This window comes from Perissodus microlepis, chromosome 16 (assembly GCF_051167445.1).
Source record: "Perissodus microlepis isolate ML-2025 ecotype Zambia chromosome 16, ASM5116744v1, whole genome shotgun sequence".
NCBI classification, from domain to species: domain Eukaryota; kingdom Metazoa; phylum Chordata; class Actinopteri; order Cichliformes; family Cichlidae; genus Perissodus; species Perissodus microlepis.
The window spans coordinates 30,177,504-30,200,093 of record NC_140476.1 but is presented as its reverse complement, the minus strand read 5'-3'; the positions used below and the strand labels follow the sequence as shown (position 1 = coordinate 30,200,093).

General features: G+C 40.1%; 1 protein-coding gene across 2 annotated transcripts in view; it reads right to left on the bottom strand.

The window, feature by feature from the left end:
• Positions 1-174: 174 nt before the first annotated feature.
• adcy5 (adenylate cyclase 5) overlaps positions 175-22,590 on the bottom strand; it is a 99,697-nt gene continuing 77,281 nt past the window's right edge. Inside the window, exons 10-21 of one of the 2 annotated variants that reach the window (XM_084908716.1) lie at positions 18,875-19,034; positions 17,485-17,582; positions 15,446-15,533; positions 12,994-13,110; positions 12,701-12,859; positions 10,649-10,833; positions 10,504-10,524; positions 10,087-10,216; positions 7,399-7,662; positions 7,017-7,221; positions 6,650-6,774; positions 175-4,031 (exon numbers count right to left, since the gene is read on the bottom strand). In XM_084908716.1, the coding sequence (XP_084764842.1) occupies positions 3,903-4,031; positions 6,650-6,774; positions 7,017-7,221; positions 7,399-7,662; positions 10,087-10,216; positions 10,504-10,524; positions 10,649-10,833; positions 12,701-12,859; positions 12,994-13,110; positions 15,446-15,533; positions 17,485-17,582; positions 18,875-19,034 (1,681 nt within the window). In that variant the 3' untranslated portion in view covers positions 175-3,902. The remainder of the gene's footprint in view (positions 4,032-6,649; positions 6,775-7,016; positions 7,222-7,398; positions 7,663-10,086; positions 10,217-10,503; positions 10,525-10,648; positions 10,834-12,700; positions 12,860-12,993; positions 13,111-15,445; positions 15,534-17,484; positions 17,583-18,874; positions 19,035-22,590) is intronic. The other variant, XM_084908717.1, reaches the window with a different exon arrangement.

Here is a 22,590-nt window from a genome sequence, read left to right as displayed (position 1 = left end):
TCCAAGCGTGTCCACATACATTTGGTCACTTTTGTTTCTTATTTAAGTCTGTAGCTTTGGTATTGTGCGGGTGTGCCAAAACGACAGCTTGCACAAAGTAAACACCAGCATCAATCTAGATCCATAACAGACCTGACAGCACAGCAGAACATGAACAAGAATCAGATCTCAGGGTACCTGGTGAAACCTCTCAGCAGTTTATTTTACTATAAAAAAAACAGCATAATGTTTAGCATGGCAACATAAACAATCCACAGTTTTGTCTCTGAAGCCATTTGTGTCACAGACACGGCCACCTCGTGTCAAATAAAAAGCGAATGAGAATGCTGTACTTTGTAAAGATGGATCCACTCAGGCACCTTGTAGTCACGCCCCTCATCTCTGGTCTGTGCCTCTCCAAGCCCCTTGCGTTCCCTAATGGCACATTCATGCACAGTGAACAGTAGAAAGAGGGGGGTGACGTGGGTGTAGAATGGCAGTGCATCCAAATGGAATCATATGGAATGACACCTATAGGTATTAGCCGGGGTATGTGAAGATAATGGTTGCAGCAGTACAGTACATTAACAAAGATTAAAAAAAAAAAAACGCCAGAGAAGACCAGTGCAGGTTTTTCCCCGTCATTCCACAGGCTCAGAATCATAGTGCCATTTACTCTTTAAAAAGGATGAAATTCAAAGGATAAGGCTAGTGCTAATATTTTTACTGTCAACAAAGTCCCATGAAACGACCAAATTTCCAGTGGACTAAATTCTGATGTTGTTCAAAAGCAACAATTAGTGAGGCAATTATTCCATATATAATCATCATGGGCGCTTACTGAGCGCGTCGAGTCTGAATTAAAATAAATTAATAGAGTGAAACAAGTCTAACTTGTTAATAAATTGTTTCATTTGCATATGTTACTCAATACATACTGAAAGATTAAATATTAGTCCTAAGTAACTGATTCTCTCCTCTTTAAATAATATTTTTTAAAATCTTTTAAGTTGGACTATTGCTGGGACTGCCAACAATATCTGACTCCCGCTTAAACATTTATAGTTTCCGTAAACTGAAAATCCGCCCACTGAGTGGTAGAAGAGCTCTGATTGGCCGGAATTTGACAACACATTTCTGTGAGTTTAAATAATCTTTTCAAGTTCAACTATCCATTTATTAATATTTTTTTAATGGAAAGTGTCCAAATAATTATTTTCTGACAGCAGTTTAAAATTAATACATTTATTAACCTCCTAGGACCTGGCGTCCACATATGTGGACATCACATTTTGGGTTATTTAGACCAAAATACTGAATTTTGGTCTACAAGGGCCTGATATCCACTTACGAGGACATTATACTGTCACTGTTCTATCAACATTTTAAATGAATATCCTCCTATGTGGCTCTCATTTTTCTTAAAAACAAAAATAAGGCAAAAAATAAATAAATTAATGTAAAAAACAAAGTAATTCTTTGTTTTTACATTCATCGGGCCCCAATATGTCCAAATATCAAAGAGAAATTAAAAATGCATGCAGTGGAAGTGTTTGGGTCTTAGGAGGTTAATATGCAGGATTTAAATAGAACCTGAGGCTAGTTATTCAGATAGAAGTCCATAGACTGCAGTTCATTTTGAGTCCACTTAATACATACAACATCGTAGTGAAGTAAATACTGATCTGCATAGCATACCAAATAAGTTTTAAATAACTTCACGCACAAATTCAGTTTGTTTTCACAAGATGCAAGTGGAGAGAATATTGCAGGCATTACTTAAAATGTTAATTTTGTTCTTTTCATGAGATCAGTTGACAGTTATAATAATATGACTCTATATAAAATATGGACAAAGCTTCACAAGTCTGAAAATAGAAGCCAATGCAGTTTAGGTGCCTTAAACATGCTTTTCATGGCCAGCAGGGGGCGACTCCTCTGATTAAAAAAACAAGTTTGATTTTTCTGGAAGAAGAAATCTGGAAGGACACTTACTAGGCTCCAGTTATCTATGACCTCTGTAAGCGTTTTCCTAATTAGTTCGTCTTGATTGCTAGCTTCAAGTGTCTAAATACAGCATGATATTGACTACTGACAGTCAAATAAGAGAACAAAGCAGAGCATGATTTAGGGTGTCTTCCTTGCGATTGACAAATAGCTACCAGATGAGCGTGCGGTGTTTCTAAGTGAGATCCACCCCCAGTGACCTCTAAACTGTTAGCTCAAGGCTTAACAATACTTCACAAACCAATGGGTGACGTCATGCATGCCTACATCCATCTTTTATATACAGTTTTCTAGCCTTATCCTTTAAACTTGGTTCTGAAGTTTTCTGGATTCAGTATTCTCAGGTGAAAACATTTTTCTGTCCATTTACTTTTTCCTGTGACAAAACAAACCAAACCAGGTGAAGTATTTGGTAATATCATCATTAAAAATCACTTGAGTCCATGAGACAGCCAGGTCAGTTTGTCTGATGACACGCTGAATAAAGATGTAATACTGAAGAGAACTGCTCTGTTAAGGAAAGAAAACAGCAGATAATTGGGCACATGTCCACATGTGCTTATCTGTCCCTGTCCACAGGATGAGCATCATCACCGTCGTCAGTACAGAGTCCATGTTAAAGGCCTCATCGGAGATCATCGGACATTCATTGGGTCGTACCATCTGATTGAGCGAGCGAGTGGGGAGCTGTGGGAGCAGAGCACAACAAGGTGGACGGCTGAAAGCACTGGAGTGCAAAAAGAAATGGCTTTTGAGCACCAAGGCTGATGCATTTCCATCCTCTAGTCCGTCATTCAATGTACCGCCTTGCTCGGCTTTAAAACTTGCTTTTCGCTGTGAGAAAAGGGCAAGAAAAGAGGCCATTTGGGGGGAGCTGAAGCTAAACGGAACATCAGCTGTGACGCAGTGCTAACATCAGGCAACACCAGTGAGGACGTCTGAAATCCCAACATGAATTATACAGTATGTATATCTGAATATGTATAATATATATATTCATGTACAAAATATAGAATCTTAATATATCTCATAGGGTTTGTGTTCTGAAGTTAAAATAGAAAATGTTAAAGATTAGAAAAAGCTCTTTACTGACATCCTCTTTGTTTTATGTGTTTGTGAATAATATATATATATATATATATATATATATATATATGCGCTGTTGATACTACTGAGGTTGTGATAGTGCACATCTGGCGGGAAGCTTTCTGTAAACACTGTGCAGCGTTTTCTTTCTGTTATAAAAGGAAATTCATATAATCTCAGAAAACCCGGTTACCTGTAGGACACACTCTTCAGCAATAAAGACCATCTCCTCCATGAATCTGTTAGTTACCGATGTGATTAGATAATGACACAAGGACGGATAGTGCTGCAGTGCTGGCTTAGTGTCCATACTTGAGAGATTCATACCTGCATCACAACATGGACCAAAGGTATTACAAACCATACGTGAAATTCTGTACATACACATAAAACTGTCTGTGTTTTACATGTACATACTGTATATACTTCAGCAGGAGCAAGGCAGAGCGAAAGAGAAGAGGTAATGCAGCTTATGTCCTCCCGCAGGTGTGTCCAAAAACCCATCGGAAAATTACGGCTGATTGAAGCAAATCAAATTTCTTATTGACCATTTTTCCTTCAGGACCCAGACTCGCACAGCTGACCAATAATCTGTCTTTATGCTCTGACTGGACATCTTTGGTCTCATCGGCTGACTCGTAGCAAGGCTTCTCCGACTCATCGGCTCCCCCACAGGCTGGGCGTTGGGATGAAAATTTTTCTCATCCTTTATGGCCTCAGGTTTGAGAAGGGTTCAGTGCTGTGAGAAAAGGTCAATCTCAGTCCACCCTAAGCCTGCTTTTTATGTCGTAAGGCATGTAACCCCCTATGTGTCTGTCACTTAGTGTGGGTTAACTGCTGGAAGGTCCACTGGTGAGGAAGTAGGTCATCATCTCTCCTTTGCCCTTGACTGTGACCACTCCTCTGTATTCCAGTGTGTAGTTATAAGAGCTCAGTACCTGGTGCAGTTCTGGGGTCACCTGAAGGCAGATGGAGAATGGAATATTTAGTTCCCTGGTCAGCATTTTTTGAGATTTATCATTATTTTGCTAATAACTCTGTGATCAATGATTTGACAACTTGAAAGTCAAACATGCTGTGTCATTGATTAAGATGGAGTTTAATGGAACCATAATTTCTAGAAAGAATAACTTTCAGTCAAGTTGAACCCAGTTTAATTTGACTACAGTGCTGTCTTAAACTCTTTATATTTTGCTACGAAAATTGGAAATAATCAATAATGTTGAGATCGGGAATCTGGGGAGACCAATCCATGTCTCAATATCAAACGTGCCCAAGGATAATATTTTACATTGATTCTTAGCTGTTTTTTAATGCTTAATTCATAGCTCAGTGTTATGTACTCAACAGAGAAAACTTCCTCTGGTCAGATACAAGGACTCATCTGAAAATGAGTGAAAAATTAGCCAATGTCCAACGATAAATGTTGAAAGACCTTCAGAAAGCTTGGAAAATTACGAAACATGCAAGAAAGTCTGGCTCCTTGGGAGTGCAAGAGCAGCTGGCCCTCCGCCGATTACCAAGACTATTTGGAGTACATCTAGAAGATGCGAAATGTAGCTATCGTCACTGAAACTGATGATCACCATGGCAGCAGTGATACCTGAAGCCTTGGAAACTGCGAAGCAAAGACTCACATCCTTGGCCAGCCACTTGAAGAGGTATACCAGAGAGCTAGAAGGCAGGAGAATAAACCAGTTGTACTCCACTGAACCATTCAAGGGAGAAGGACACAACCCATAACAGCAATGCTCAGTGGCTAGTGGCTCTAAGAGCAGACCACAGCATCCTTCCTGAACAGGATCCAGGAACCATGGCAGTGACAGACATCCAAGAAAAGGTCCAGTAAGAAGCACCAGGCTCTAACATGATTCATGCCTACTGGCTGAAGAAGGTGACTGCACTGATGAAGCAGTCCTAGATGACACAACAAACATCCATGAGTACATCAGGAAGATGGCCACAACTGACCGCATGCTTAGTGAATACCTCAGGAAGCAGAAATACGAGAAAGAAGAGGAGCAAGAAGAAAAAACATCATGGAAGGACAACCCCCTGCACGGTATGTACCATCGGCAGATAGAGGACGTGGCTTATATCAAGCAATCCTACCAGTGGCCGGACAAAGCTGGACTATCTTTCATTCTGGAGGCTCTAGTCATGGTAGCATAGGAACAAACTGATCCATAGAGGCTGGAGTCTACCACACCAGGCAAGACCCCAGGCGCAGGCTGTGTAATAATGCCCCTGAGACAATCCAGCACATAGCAGCAGGTTGCAAGGTGCTAGCAGGCAGGGCATACATGGAATGCCATAACCAAGTGATCGACAAAGTATACAGGAACATCTGTGCAGAGTATGGACTGGAAGTCCCAGGGTCAAAATGGGAGACGCCCTCTAGGGTGGTCGAGAATGACCGAACTAAGATCCTGTGGGACTTCCAGATACTGGTGATGGATAACCAACCAGACATAGTAGTGGTGGACAAGCAGACAAAGGCGGCTGTAGTGATAGATGTAGCTATACAGAATGACAGCAATATCATGAAGAAGGAACACAAGAAGCTGGAGAAGTACCAAGGGCTCAAGAAGATGTGGAGGGTGAGGGTAACAGTGGTCCCAGTGGTAATCGGAGCACTTGGTGCAGTGACTCCCAAGTTAGGCGTCCAGCAGATCCCAGGAACAACATCAGAGATCTCTGTCCAGAAGAGCGCAGCTAAGATACTGTGCTGGACCCTCTAGCTCCCAGGCCTCTGGTAGAGGACTCGTGCTTCAAGGATAAAGTCCGCCCACAGGGGCGAGAGGGGAATTATATATATAGTTTATGCACATGTCTTGTGATCTGTAAATCACCAATGGAACGTCTAATCGGTTCTCTGTGTTGTTCTTCCTGAATTAGTGGTAATAAGAAACACATCTGATGCCATAGTTCTGTCAATAACATTTTGTATTAACTCCTTATGCCTTTTCCCCTGATTATAGTCAGTGGCTCATTGAGTTTGGCTACCTCCACTGGGAAATATTCTATTATTAGAGTTTTAATACAACTTTCCAACAAAAACTACTGCACAAGTTACAGAAAGTTACAAAAATGAAACTCATAACTTTACTAATAAAATGCTGCTTGGAGCCATTTGGTGTTCATTAGGAAGCAGCAGCTCATATTTTCTCTTTTGTCACTTTTTCCTGCAAAAAGGTGGACTGTAAAGAGATTAGATGAAATTAAAGAATTCAATCTGTGTTCATATTAGCTTTGAATTATTAAGCTTTAACGATTGAATATCTGATAAAGCAAAACCAGTAGGGCCATTTTTAATGATCATTCTTCATTACCTTGAATAGACTCCTTTTTTCCTCCCTTCAGTCGACAGATAAGTGTGGTTTTACAGAGCTTATGCACACTGGATGAATTTCAAATTTTTCACCAAAATAGACTGAAGGAGGTGGGAGGGAAGGAGTTCAGAATAATTTACTGATGGAATGCAAATTTTATTGTTGATTTTAAATAACTTACTGATTATCTGAGTACACAAAATCATCGGTGTGAATTTAAATGACGGGACATATAAAATTATTACCTGGATTCTCTCTGGTACACCTGTGCTGTCCATGCGACTCGCCACATTTACAGTGTTCCCCCAGATGTCGTACTGAGGTTTCCTGGCCCCGATCACCCCAGCCACCACCGGGCCGATGTTAAGACCTAGGAAAAGAAATAAATATAGAATAATTAAAACTGCCAAACAGAGGTGCAGGTTAAAAGATATGATGTATATATCCTAAAAAATACTAAAATCAGATCTCAGAATCTTTTCAATTTGGAAACTGGTTCTTTAGTTCCAATTGGGCAAATCAGTTACTTTTACTGGAGCTGTAGTCAACAACAGTCTTACACTCTGCAAAAAAAAGTGCATTCCTGCTCCATTTTTCTTTCCTGCTACCCACCTATTTTCATCTTGAAGTTGTTAAAGGAGTGTTCATTGATGTATTTCATCTGGTCCATCAGCCTCATGGCGTAGTCAGCGAGAGCACGGATGTGTGACCGCCCGACCTTGTCATATGTGGAGTCATTGAGGCCGGAGGCTGCCATGTATGTGGAGCCGATAGTCTTGATCTTCTCCAGCTGGCGGAACTGATCCTCGCTGATGATCTAAGGATAGCAGAACGAAGGTTTGTAATATCAGTGGCCATATTTAGCAGAGTTTTGGGTCCACTGGATTCAATAGTAACCAAATAAACACAGCAATCAGCAATTGGATGTTATCAGAGCTGTTGTTCTGCATTCATACATTCAGACAGCTTCCAACTGGAACAGTTCAGATCTTACCTCATCAAAGTCGGCGATGATTTCATTAAGCAGTCGCAGGCACTCCACTCCCTCGTTGTTGCCCTCCAACTCTACGTAGAACTCAGAAAAATTACTAATAGAGGCAAACATAACTGCAACACACTCGCACGACTGGTAGTAGAGCTCATCGTTCCGACGTTCCCGCTGCAGGAAGTGAGCAGCCACGTCTTTGGGAAGGATATTGTGGAGCAGACGGCGGTTGTAGGCTTGCAATTCCTCCATCTCCTCCTTTTCCTCTGTGGCCTTGTGATGAGTTAGAGAAGAGGATTAAAGATTAATACTTCATTTACAACTGGATGGATTTTTTATGACATTTGGCACAGATATTGAAGATGCCAAGAAGATGAATGCTAATGAATTTGGTGGTCCCCTAACATATTATCTCGCTCCAGCAGCAGCATTCAGTAATATATCCTGACATGGTAATCACCACTAAGTTGTTATTTTTTAAAGAAGGTTCAGGAAAAAACCCTTTTACCTATCACTAAATTTCTTTACTTTGTTTTGGTATCTCAGCCTCACAAAACTGCAAATGGAGCTTGAGACTCACAACCTTGTTTTTTACTAACCATTGGTGACAGCAGTGAGCTGGAAAATAGAGAGCCCTCCAGCAGCTTTTTAAATAAGTTTTTTATCCACTTGACTGGATTAGCAACTACAAGCAGAACAGCCTGCTTCACAACCTTCAGAAAATGCCAAAGAAGCCATGAACATCCCTTGAGGAATGTTCTTATTGTCAAATTGATACTGTACTGAATATTATTTGGTTATTATTCGCACACTCACACACACACACACACATACACCCTCTGAAATGTTTGTACTTTCTCAAATAAGACCAAAAAAGTTTCTTAACAACAGAATTTGGTAAACTATTTCAGTGTTTATTGGTGAAGCAATGATTCATGTTAGGGGATGCAAACTTTTCAGAGTCACGTTTTATACTAATCTAGGTACACCTAAGTACATGCTTACAATTACGAGTGTAACCAATCTTACCGAGCCAATAAAACACACTTGATTACTGAGATTAAGACCATCAATCATTGTCAGCAAGTGTGAACACCTCTATGAAAGCAGATGTTTTGGCAGTTTGTTGGTCCTGAGCAGTCAGGTGTGTGTTAACACAATGCTACAGTCTTCCCAGACTATCCAAGAAATCTGCTTGACCATTCTTATTATCCATTAGAGTCCCTAATTTCATTTTTGATTTTCTTCATAGCCAGTTCAATATTTTAACACTAATGTTAAGTCTCCATGATGTATTTTTCAATCTGTTATTCAGATTTACAGTTAGATGAATAATATTATGATCAGAAATATCTCATGTTGAGCACTTGTTCACCCTGTATGTGTCTACATGGGAGCACAGTCTAGGTTTGCAAAGCTGCATCTGACCAAATTTATACGTAAAATTGTATTGTATTTATTTAAATTTTTATTTTTAATTATTTTATTTGCATTTTTTAATCACTCTCTTATATTTAAATGTTCATTTGCTATTTCACCTAGGGTTTGAGAGTAACGAAATTTCTATTCTCTGTATGTCCTGTACATGTGGCAGAATTGACAAATAAAGTTGACTTGACTTGAAAATGCACATCGCCACCTCATTTCAGCTACCAAGCACGGTAGCGGTGGTGTTTTGAATTGGGCTTCTTTTGCATCCACGGGACCTGGATCGAACATGAACTCCTCTGTACGCTAAAGTATTGGAGAGTCGAATGTGAGTCCATTTGTCCAACAACTACAGCTCGGCCAAAGTTACAACAGATGATGATCCACAAAACAGCAGTAAATCTACAACAGAATGGCTGAAAAAGAAAAGAATCAAAGTGTTGCAATGGCCCAGCTAAAGTCCAGACCTCAACTCAACTGCAATATACTGCAGAGAGTGGACGGACTCTGTGATGCTGCCTATTTGCTCATTTCTACAAAGCTTTAAAATTACAGCACTTAATTGTTCTCATTGGCTTCTGATTCCAGCCTTCACCGTGACAGGATGTCTGACCCACATTTAAAGTTAATTTGTTGTTTATTCCTATTATCATCCTTTAAAGGAACACAGTGAGACATCATTTGCATTTCTAAGATCTATCTATGCACAACTGTTGTGTCCATGCCTGTTTAAATATGTATATTTTCCCTGTCATGCTGATGACGATATTCAGGTACTGCCTAGCCTCATCACTTCTCAAATCACCAAATATTTTCACTTAAAGGAAATAAATAGAAATCCACTTCCTCCTGACAAAGTCTAAATCAACTAAATCAGCTGTTAAATGCCACATTTTAAACCAACTTCAGCTCATTTAAATCATAATATTCTGCATCAAGTGGCGAGTTGGGCTTGCTGGCATATTAGCTGTGTTTATTTTCTTTCAATCCCAACATGTTTTTGAATGAAATTAATTTCTTAGCACAAAATAATAACAGCGATTCCCTTCATTAAAATGCAAATTTATGCTAAAAAGCACACCAAATACATATCTACAAAGTCACATAATGACACTTAACACGGATACCAGGAGGAAAAAAAAACAAAACCACTTTTTAAGCATCAGAGGCCAATGGAATCATAACTATACAAGGGAAAGGGGCAGCAATGCGCTATAGGTTCTGTTTACTCTTGCTCACTCTCTCACACACACGCACACACACACTAACCTGCAGTTTCCACAGGAAGTCAAGCCTTGCTGTTGACTCCACCTGCTGGGCGTGAAGGTACAGGGCTAGGACGAAGACTGTGATCACCACTGGAGTCATGATCTTTAGAGGCACCTTGTCTACTCCACACCTGGAGGTCAGCACATACACATATTAGTATTACAGATCGATTTTATGCCGAGTTACCCAGCTACCACAATCACTGATATATGCAGGTATTACACAGAGTTAAAGATGTACTCTGCAGGAAAATAACATAAAACACAAAAACAAGCTGCCCTCTAAATCTTGGCTAATTAGCGTTAGCATCTGTTGCCAGCAGGTCATTATAGTTCCATTTGTGCCAGTGGAGTGATAATGATGCTGTTAGCGTAAACAGATGACAGAGACCACTTTGGGTCCCGCCATGAGTCTCACCTTGTTCCATTCATGGGCTCACTGTGAGGGAGGAACAGAGAAGAGCCGGTGAGCACTTAGAACATCTGCACACCTTCAAAGCTTTAATCATTACAGGCATGAAATGACACACAGAGACACACACAGGTGTAATAAAGAGACTCACGCATTGTTGATGGCATTGGCCATGACCAGCAGGTCCTGGTTGTCAAAGAGGCTCACTTTGGGAACCTCCATGATGAGAAGGTAAAGCAGTTCGATGAAGAGCATGAGGAAGAGCTTACCGATGCTGCTGACCTGCAGGAAGACGGAACAGGCCAGCAGGCTCAGCAGCACGCAGGACGAGAAGTACTGAGGGAGAAAATGCAAAGAGACTATTGTCTAGTGGCCAGGCTTTATATGCTGCAACAGTTCTGACTGAACAAGCCGCATCTGGATGAGTTATAAAACACACGATTAAACCACATTTTCACTGCTTAACTTCTAATTTGAGCATGAGTGTGCACACCAAATGTTAACATTTACAGCTGCAATTACCCCCACTTAGCACCCATTTGTTCTGCTCCCGAAATTTCGTTTCATGTCAGAAGTCTCACATTGAAATCTTACAGTTACGTGTGTGTGTGTGTGTGTGTGTGTGTGTGTGTGTGTGTGTGTGTGTGTGGTGTTCAAAAAAAAGCAATGCAGTACTTTGTAAGACAAATTTTACCCAATTTTAACCATGTGTTTGCTCTAACAGTGTTAAACACAGCATTTTGGAATGATGGTATACAAGGTGATTTCATTACACCATTCGTCACAGCAGAAAGCAATGATTAGATGTCATAATGCTCATTAATGTTCTATAAAGTACATAACTTGTTTAAGCACATGCATTTCTATCTTTTTAGTGCTTGTGTTTTATCGTTGCTTTTTTTATTGCTTGCAGTTTTAATATTGTTGTGCATCACCTTGAGCTGCAACACCTGGTTGAAAAGTGTTGTATGAATGAGATTCTGCCCACATTTTATCCCTATGTGGGAAACTTGGCAGCAGCACCAGAGTCGTATTTGTGTCTTATTTAAGTCCTGGACTCGTGCCATTGGCTGTTGTTCAGTTTAGGATTAATAAAATGAATTTGCACTTATGCGGACAGCCCGCAGGTTATCCATCAGCTCCGGTCTCTTCTGTTTCACCTCACTGCCCTACCAGCTGCAACAGATGGCTGACCTACCTAAGCCACAGTCTTGTTCTCCGTGCGGTGTTTGCTCGTACGGATTATTGGATCAATGAGGTTTGCTCTGTAATATTATAGGGTTTTTACATTACAATATAAAGCACCTTATGATGACTATTTATGCTATGTTATGCCCATGGTATTCAGCTGGAAAAGAGTGGAGGGTCCACTCTGGGTCAGGGAGGAGTTGCTGCTTAAATGTGGAGGAATTTGGGGTCTTGTTTACAAATGAGTATAGCGAGAGATTGATACATGGACCGGGGCCATGTCGCTGTACCAGTCATTTGTGGTGAAGGGAGAGCTGTGCATAAAAGCGGAGCTGTTGATTTACGGGTCATCTATGTCATTGATGTTCACAATCTCTGGGTATTGACCCAAAGAGACACACACAAGCAGCACAAATGAGCTTTTCCGAAGCACAGCCGGCCCCTGCCTGAGAGAGGGAGTGAGGAGTTCAGTGAGTCAGGAGGAACCTCTTGGGCACTTCCTGGGCGAGGAAATCCAGGCATGTCCCTACTGGGAAGAGTTCTTATGGGTAGACCCAGGACTGGAGAGATTATGTATCTCAGCTAGCCTGGAACCACCTTGGTGTTTCTTCGGATGAGCTGGAGAAAGTGGCTGGGGAAAGGGAGGTTCGGGCTTCTTTACTGCCCCCGTGACCTGGCCTCAGATAGTGGCAATGGAAGGAAGAATGGAAAGAGGGACGGATGGTTGGATGGAAGGAACTTAATTGATCTATTAAGGCCTGATGTAATGTACTTTAGTGAGTTGACCAGCAGATTTTAGTATTTAAACTTCAACTGGCATTTTCTGAAAGGTTATCTTTTGGCTGTACTTTTTTTTAGACAAATCATCCGCCTAACTTTCCTTAGTCTTCAGCAAACTTGGATCTTCTTTTCTTTGTTTGTTGTGTCATACTTTAAAAGGATACCTGTAAATTTATTGATGAAATAATCTAATAAATAAAACAGATAGGCCATAGATAGAACAAGGGATCTGTACCTCAGGAAAGCTGCAGATGAGGCCATCATGTCCACAGGGGCTGTGTTGTGTGTCCAGGCTGTAGTTGAGGAAGTAAGCATGGCAGGCATTGACACTGTCCAGGCTGATGTTGTGCTGTGCTTTGATACAACTCCACAGGTCATGGCTGCTGCACGTGAACTAAAAAGGGTCAAAATTATTGCGAGACTTTTAAATCCAGACACTCAAAAGCATCATAGTCAAAAACCTCTCCTTGAAACATTGACCCATGACAAGAAAATGGGAATTTGGGAATCTTGTTAATGAAAACTTACAATGTTGACGAAAGCAGAAAGAAAGACGATGATGATGGTAAAGACACCAACCAAGGTGCTGTTTAGTCTAGACTGAACTATTCTCTTAGAGAGTGTCTGCAGAGGCACTGGGAAGATCTGGAGGAGAGAAGAATTCCAACAATTAATATTCAGTTTTAATTGAATTAACTGACTTCATTTTCTCAGTCATTGGTTTCCAGTTTGACCATGCTTTTACAGCTCTGTGTAAAAAAGAGGCTCTGCTTTTTTTATATATATATATATATTTTTTTTTTTTAAAAAGAGCCATGACTCACCGTTATGAAAACCTTCAAGCAGCAGCTCTATTTTTCTCTTCTCAAACCTTTCCCGTTTCTTATGAGTCATCAACAGCAGAAAGAAAACTGATCGACAAAAGGATTTACGGTCTCACTGCAAATCTTATTCGACAAGGCCCACTTTATAGAAACTTGTGGAAGAGATTTTGAAAATTTGCGAACTTATTAACTCCAGAAGAATGTACCAGATGATTACATTAGAGGCAGCGTAACAAAGTAATCAACTGAGCTGCATGCTATTCTGTAACTGTCTTTATTACAGCACAGTGCCCAGTACCCCCGTGTTTACTGAACAGGCACCAAATACGCAGCTGAAGACGTAGAGCAAAAAGAACATCAGCTGCTTCTGTTAAAGCACAATCTGTTCTTTGCTAAAGTCCACACAAACAGATGAAAACCGAAAACAAGGAGGAAACAGCTACCTAAACATTGGGAGATTGATAATATTTTACTAAAATACTATTCCTTAAGTTATCCTATGAAATGCAATTTTTAAAAAAATGCTGTGTTAGCTGTTATTTAAAAATGAAAACTCCATAACATTTGACTAGGATAACCATGTGAAATATCTTCAGTTTTTACCTGACATTTAGAGTCACAGGCTTTGTTAAGGGTACAGAGTGTAAAATCGCACCACTAGACGTAAGTAGATTGCAGTCGACTACGAGTTTTTAAGGATATCCTAAACTTTTCTGTGGGTAAACACTGCTGTTAGCCTCTGTTAGCTTCTGTTAGCTTCTGTTAGCCTCTGTTAGCTGCTGTTAGCCATCGTCAGTGAAGCGTATCTAACATGGTTGGACTCTGATACTTATTGAATAAACTCTGATACAATGTGTGGTTGTAATTCAGCTGTCACGAGAGGGAAAGTGGGATTTTTAGGACACTCAAGCCGAACATTAGCTTGTATAATGTTAGCTTAAAACCAGCTGCTGTTGTTCAGCCAGCTCATTGTCAGCTGTGTGTAGATGAGAGGATCGCATGTCTAATCTGCTGACAACAAGTAAGTGCGACAGTCATGAGTTACAGCCCTGACTTCAGTTCAGGGGATGAGGCTAGCAGTTAGGAGGAAGAGGATGATGTTTTATTATGATGCCAGTCATGCTGTCTCTTTCCTTCATGTTCAACTTCACGTACTGTAAGCATGAGCCTTCATATCTTGAGCCTGAAGGTGCAGGTATGAATTAACATTTGCCTCCTATTGAATTCCTATGAGTTCTCTTTTCCCCGCCTTTGGCAAACTACACATGTGGCTGGTCTCTAGCCGAATAAATAAAACCTGATTTGGTGGAACCGAGATGTCAGTTTCGGCAACTGTGTTGAAGATAGCGAGGCAACATAGCAGCTTCCACAAATTGGAGCCTGCTCATATTTATTTTAATGGACTAATAGTTTATGAGAATGCATCAGTTTGTTGGAATTACATATTGCATGTAAGTACCCACTAATTAATGTATATTTATGGGTACAATAATTTTTGTAACTCAAAAAACAATAATTGCACCTTTAAATATTGATCAGATTGACAGCAGAGACTGCTGACAGTTTATGTTGTTGCTGTTAAAGTTTATAGTCTAGTAACCTTAGGCTAATATGCATAAAGTTTTATAGAACAAAGTTGAACAAAGGCTCCCTCCTGTGAATAATCTTGTGCAAGAATACAGACAAACTACAGAAACATGAAACGTATCCTGAATTATGTCAGATAAAGTAAATATGAGATGGAGCAGCTTTTCTCAAAAACTCACATAAACACGAGGGAAACTTAACAATTTTTAATTCATATAATAGATATGCACCAAGGGAGCCTGTTGTAAAAATGTAACAGATTCTGATCAAAAAGAACTTCCTTTGAGGAGAATATCTTTCATTTTCTAGATGAAGGATTCTCTGACCACAATTCATAACAAGTACAGCATCCAAACCACAGCCCGATAAAACATTTAGATTTGTCTGAACGATGTCTTACGCTGAACTGAGCTGAAACAAGGCAGCTATCTTACGGGATAACATTCTCATAAAAGCATCTATAATCGCTTGTATTGGTTATCACTTTGCCGAATGCCTTATATCTGCAACAAATCTGAGCAAAGCTCTGAGTTTCTCTGTGTCATTCATTGCAAGCATAGACTTCTCACCCCAAAACAGCAGTACACAGCTGAGACGAACATAACAGCCGTCAGGATAATGAGACAGGTGATGAAGAAGCCGATCATCAGTCTGGAGCTGCAGACAACAAAGAGATTGGATGTGATTATATATCTACTGCAATATTTATTACTCTGCAATTCACAGTCAGTGTGGCATCTGATAAGTTAACACTTTCTCTTTATAGTCTACAACCTTGTGCTAGTGTAAATACTGTGGAAGTAAACATCTTACTCGTGGGTGTGACGGGAATGAATAACACCAAAGAGAAGAAGCATTAAGATTAAGAGGGTAGAAGCGATTATAAAAATAGATTAAATAACAAGGGACATGAGATGTGAGGAGGCAGCCTATGTGGGACTTTAAGGACAGGATTAAAAGACAAGAGGGGAGTGGTGAGATGAAAGTACTGAGGAGAAAGGTTAATAAAGAGGCAGGCTAAAGAAGATCAATACTAAGAGATGGGCAGGGAGAAACCTCTGAGTGCAGTTTGCAAAAAAAGAAGAGAGAGAGGAGGGCTCGCTTTGAGACAAAATCTGACAGAGCTTTAAAATCTGGCCACTGCTCGGGTGCAATTATGCTGATTTTGATCTGATATTCTTTTTTATTACTCATCATCTTTTATTACTCGTCTATTCAGTGATTCATCTTTATAAGTCCTGTTTTAAGGATAAAGGCTGAAGAATTTGGAAGAGAACTTGGAACAGACAGCATTAAGACTAAAGCGGTGCCGAGTTTTGTAAGGCTCCAAAGCCTGAACGCACACACTGACCACTAACAAAGACATAGTTTCTAAACAATTTATTAAAACACATATTAGTGCTTATGAAATATAAGCAGATAGTTATATTTGCCTAATAAAGACAGCTTTTGGGAGTATATTTTGGGAGTACTATTTAGAAGACCAAGCAATTCAGTTTCAACTTGGAGCAACTTCTTATATATACACCCACTGGCCACTTTATTAGGTGCACCTTGCTAGTACCAGGTTGGACCCCCTTTCGACTTCAGACTGCCTTAATTCTTCATCACTATCAGCCTGAACTGATGATGCAGCACAGCACAGATCATGTTAACACCAAATTTGGTGTTCCAGCAGAAACTGAGACTCATCATACCAGGAAGCACTTTTCCAGTTTTCTTCGGTAAGCCTGTGGGAACTCCAGCCTCAGTTTCTTGCACTCAGCAAACAGGAGTGGCACATTGTGTGGTCTCTAAATTTACAGTCCATCTGCTTTTAATTTTAATGTGCTGTGAGTTTAGTGATGCTTCTTGGTTTTAACGACTAGTTATTTAAGCCTTAATATCAGCTTACCATTCTCCTCTGGCCCCTGGCATCAAGTTCTCCCAGAGAACTTCGGCTCACTGGATAATTTCTCTATTTTCAAAGCATCCCGTGTTAGCAAATTCTGAAATACTCAGACCAGCAACATTCGGAGCCACCTTTTATCCCCATTTGATGCTTCTTTGAAGTTCAGCAGGTCGTCTTGACCGTGTCTAAATGCCTAAATGCTGATTGGATGATGAGATATTTGCATTAACAAGCAGCTGAACAGGTGTACCTAATAAAGTGGCAAATGTTGACCTACCCAATTTTGATTGTGTAAAGCAGTAGTTCTCAAACTAGGCCTTGGAGACGCCGGGGGTCCAAAGCCCTTGGCCGTGAAGTTCACAAAATAATTTGCAATGAATATTAAAATTGTGCTGCATTATTAAAAACTGCATTTAGACCAAAAGGAATATTGATTACCCCGTCCCACCCCCACATTATCTTTTATGTATATTAAGAAAAACCTTTAGTAAGAAGTGCTCTCTCTCCAAAGTTCTAGTCCTAGAAGTTTATCTGATTTTAATATATTAATGAATCGTGTAGCCGTTTAAACTCACTTTGTGTACTCTGCGCTTATTTATTTCATACATTTGAGCTACAGTTGTTTAAACTGTAATCAGAGTAAACTTTTCAAAGTTGTGAAGTAAATCTCAAACTTCCACGGTCCTGTCTGTGTATTATTTCCAAGTGTTGACTCACGGTGGCACGATGACAATCTGGATGAAGCAGATGAAGAGAAAGACGAGGGAGGCGCAGGCCACATAAGCCCCAAACCTGGAGTCCACCTGTTTGGAGTACTGCAGGAGGGAAGGAGACAGCAGTTCAGTGACACAGACTTTTCTTACATTCTGTCCCTCTGACAGCATGAGGGATGAAAAACATACAAAACAACCAACAAGATAAAAAAGTATGAAAAGTCTGACTCAATTATGTCTCTCCGGGTATTTTGGAACGAGTACGTCAACACCACAGACGCTTGTAGCAGAGCTGTACTTGAGTCAGACATAAATCACAAAAATGAGGAGTTCACACTTGACATGGGTTTAACTAGTGTAAGCCTCAACTTTTATTTATTTCTCTAAATACTTCCTCTTCATTCGGAGAATCTGGGAACGGCTGACATTTAGCGCAGATGACATTTAACTCCATCAACATTTGAGGCTGCTTTGAAATCCCATTTGAAATTAGAAAGCAAGAGCTTGAAATACTCAAGCTTTGAACCAGTCAATAAAAAATTAGAAAAATAAAGACAACAAAATGTAAAAATATGACAAGAGTTTGAACAGTTGATTCTCACGAGCCTGCAGGCATAATTTGTTCATGCAGACGTTAATTCTGACTTAGACTTTCGTATGTGAGAACAATGGCTGAAAGACAGTGAGATTTTCAAGTGAGTATTGATATTTCAAAGCTGAAAAGATTGTTTCGTGATGTTTGTTGAAGTTTAAAAAAGAAAAAAAAATTGGTTATTGGCGTTTTACAGCTGAAAAGAAAACCATATCCCGATATCAAAAAACTACTTACGATCCTTAAAAATGAAAGAAATCTGTGTCTGGCATGTGCAGCGGCTACTCAGCTGCTATCCTGCATAAAGTTTATTTTACTAGATAAACTCTAAGTTGAAATACTCCTTCTGTATGGCCAAGAGAAACTTGTTTCCCAAACTTGGAGATATTGCTGTGCCTCAAAATCAAACTGTGGATCAACAGGATTTAAAGATTGTACACGAGCCTAAAGGCAGAAGTGGTCTGACAGACATGGAACCGGAGGCTCTCCAAAATTCCTTCAGATCTCGCTTTCACCGTACACGGAGCAAAAACTCTTTTTCCCTTTTTCCTCCCAAATTCCTTTTATAACAACCCAGCTGCAAACCTCTTCTCAGCCTGCCATTCACTGTCTGAAGCAGTTTCTCTTCTCCATTTAAACCCCTGCTTCCTCTCTTTCTGTGTTATACTTTGCTTTTGAGTGACTTCCCCCGAGGGACCGAAAAAGAGAGAGCTTTTTGCACAAAGAAGATTGCTTGTCACGGCCAATTATCTTTTGCTATATTGGCAGTTGGACTTTGTGTGTCCGCGTGTGTGTGTCTAACCTTTTTCTCCAGGTCAGGCTCTCTAAAGGTGAGCAGGAATTTCTTGACGTGTTCCGAGCGCAGGCGGTCGATGCTGCGCGCGTCGATGGCCCGGCCCAGAAACTCATCCACCTCGTCCTCTGGGTTTAGGTTTTCCTGTGTGTTTCTGAAAATAAAATGCCTGAATAAAACAAGAGGAGACTGATTGACACTTACATTTCATGCCGAGTCAACAAAGACTGTTTGGCTTTACTGCAACTAAACTTTTTGATCCACTGCTTTCTTAAAGAACTTGTCTGAAAATCAAGCCAAAAGACTTTCTTTATAACTATTGACTAAACAGAAGTTTACTAAAACTGTTAGAGGGTCACCTTAACAACCCACTGTAACCTGAGGTGTAGCTGCATATAGGAAATCATACACAGTGCTGCGATCTGATTTCTTAGGGGCTTTTTTTTGCATACATCATCAAATTAGTTTGATGATCAGAGATAAGCTTTTTTTGAAAGTTGACTTCAATTCAATTCAAGGCCTGATTACTACAAGACCTGAAGAATTAAGAAATCCCTGTTTGACAAAGTGAGGCAGACTCAGAGATCTTAAAAAATGGCAACACAATCATGCCACAGTCTAAAGAAACTCAAGAACAGATAAGTAAGTGATTGCCATCCTGCAAGGACTACAAGGCTATTTCAAAGGCTTTGGGACTCAAGTGAACCACAGTGAGAGGCATTATTCAAAAAATGAGCAGTGTTGGGGAGTAACGGAATACATGTACCGCCGTTACGTATTTAAAATACAAAATATGAGTAACTGTATTCCGTTACAGTTACCGTTTAAAAAGGTGGTATTTAGAATACAGTTACTTTGTTGAAATAAATGGATTACACAGCAGTATTTTCCTGTTTCATATTGTCGCGGGTCAAGACTGTTTGGGTTTTGTTTGACAGCTGTGTTCTGTTGTTCCAGGCGGCAGCGTTACGGTTACCATGGTTACAGGGTGACGCTCTCTCTCTCTGCGACTGTGTGTTTCCTGGGTGAGAGAGCGCCTTTTTGTTGTTGTTGTTGTTGTTGTTGTTGTTGTGCTAAGCTAATAGGCAGAATGCTACAGGCATAGCCCTAAAGAATGTAGCATCATAGGCAGTGTAGTCCGTGCTGCAGGGAGAATGGACTGCCATACCCGTTATGTGTCTGTGAGCGCGAGGAGGGAGAAAAAGGAGAGTGGAAAAGTAGTTATCATAGCAGAAACGGGAGCTGGGAGCATGTAAATATAATAATAACCACTGCAGCCAAGAAGAGTGCCTGACAAGCCCAGTTGTAAGTAAGCTATTAAGACTCGACTGTACGCTGTGTTCGTGTTTTCCTCCGAAACAATAAGTTCCGTTGGAGCAGCCTTTCAACGCCTCTCTCTGTCTCTCGCTAGCAAAGTTGACCCAGACAACAAAGTAAAGCTAGTTTTCGGCTACGAGCCCGACACTGAACCGACGTATTAGCCAGAGGTCCCTTTACTACAGTTCGGAGCTGCGGACCTTCAGTAATAGTAATAAATCACATTCATGTAGTTGTAAACAGCATGATAATATATTAAGTAATCCAAAGTATTCAGAATACGTTACTCTCATTGAGTAATGTAACGGAATACATTACAAAATACATTTTGGGGCATGTATTCTGTAATCTGTAGTGGAATACATTTTAAAAGTAACCTTCCCAACACTGAAAATGAGAAAATGGAAACAGTGGTGAAGCTTCCCAGGAGAGGCCAGCCTAACAAAATTACTCCAAGAGCACATAGGCAACTCATCCGAGAGCTCATTAAAGAACCCAGAACACCATGTTAAAAACATCTAAAGGTCAGAGTTCATGATTCACAGTGACAAAGAGACAAGACAAAAATAGCACCCATGGGAGAGTCCCAAGAAGTAAACAGCTGCTGATCAAAATGGAAACAAAGACTCATCTCACATTTACCAAAAATCGTCTTGATGATCCCCAAGGCTTTTGGGAAAAGATTCTGTGGACTGATGAGAGAAAATTTGAACTTCTTAGAAGCTTTGAGTCCCATTACAGCCGGCATAAACCTAGGCCCAGTCAAAATCTGCACTTAAATCTGATTGAGATGCTTTGGCATAACCTTAAACAGGTCAATCATGCTCAAACTCTCCTGGCTGAATTAAAATAATTCTGCAAAGAAGAGTGAGCCAAAATTCCTCCACACCAGTATGAAAGACTGATGCATGATTGCAGTTCTTGCTGCCAAGGCTGGCACAACCAGTTACTGGGTTTAAGCAGCAACTGCTTTTTCACGTATTGTCAGGTAGAGTTGGATAGCTTTTTTCCCTTAATAATTGAACTTATCATTTAAAAACTGTATTTTTTTATTTCTTTCACTTAATGTTAGTATTAACATTAAGTGTGAAAACTATGGAAGAAACTGAGAAGTCAGGAAGATTTTTCACATCTCTGACCTGAAAGATCACTGCAGCCCTCAAACTTGAACACTCAGATGAGACAATTTGTTTAAAAACAATCACTGAATCTGCAAAACGCAGATTCATCTACATATAAAATGCATTTGACGGTTAGTCTGGAATACTGTGTTTGGATTTAACAATACCCAGAAGTTGAACGATTGAAGGCAGAATTTTAGGAGTTGTTAAGTAGTTAATTGGAATATTTTGTGTAGACATGTCTAACTTTAAAGGTTGTCTTTAAACACTTGTCAGTAGCTCTAATCGGTGGCATTTGAGGCCTCAACAAATCAGAAAGAAAGGATTGTTTTGTCTCTACGATGTCAAGTCTTAATATACGTTACATTCACTGATTTTAAGACAGATGGAAACAGATTTCCAAACTGAGCTGTGACATTGTATCCAGTGTAGCAGTTGACGAAAAACCCAGCATGTACTTCCTCTCGACTCTAAAAACCTGTCAGTCTGCATAAGAAGTAAGATCTGTGCTGTAGCCCGCGGCAGAGGCTTGGATGCTGCAGCTCAGAACAAACTCACATATACAGAACTATTTGGAGGAGAAGAGGAGGACAGCTTCTCCATAAATGACAGCTCCTCTTTGATCACTGAGAGCCTTTGGCTTAAATATCCCTTCCTCTGCCTTTTTTTTTGTAAATCTTGGATGAAACAGTTGATACTGCAACACATTGAGAACATAAACTCTGTCCAGCAGCAAAAGACTCATGGAGAGAATCAGAATTTAGACACTAGCACTCATGCAGGTGGATTATACGACAACTGCAAGCATTCATCTGCTAGAAGCGATCCTGGAACACGTTTAACCTGCCCTCCAAGAAACATTAGATGACTTATCAATGATGCTTAAAACTGTGATTGCAACCACCAAGCTCTGATAAGTTCATATATTGATGGACACTGGCACACTTTTTTATTATCTTAGCTGTGTACACAACACATATTCAAGCTACAGCTGCGTGATAAAGGGTTAAAGTGCAAAGTGCCTCTTCCATACAAAACTGCCCTAATTTTCACTTTGAACCTCCAACATGTTGAAAACTGAACTGAGCCTGGTTCTTCCTATTAAAAGGGAGTTTTTCCTTCCCACTGTCGCCTAGTACTTGCATAGGGGATTGTTTGATTGTTAAGGTTATCTCTGTATTATTGTAGGGTCTTTACCTTACAATATAATATGCCTTAAGGTGACTGTTATGATTTGGCACTCTAAAAAAAACTGAATTGAAAAAAAACCCCATTTTAATGTAAACT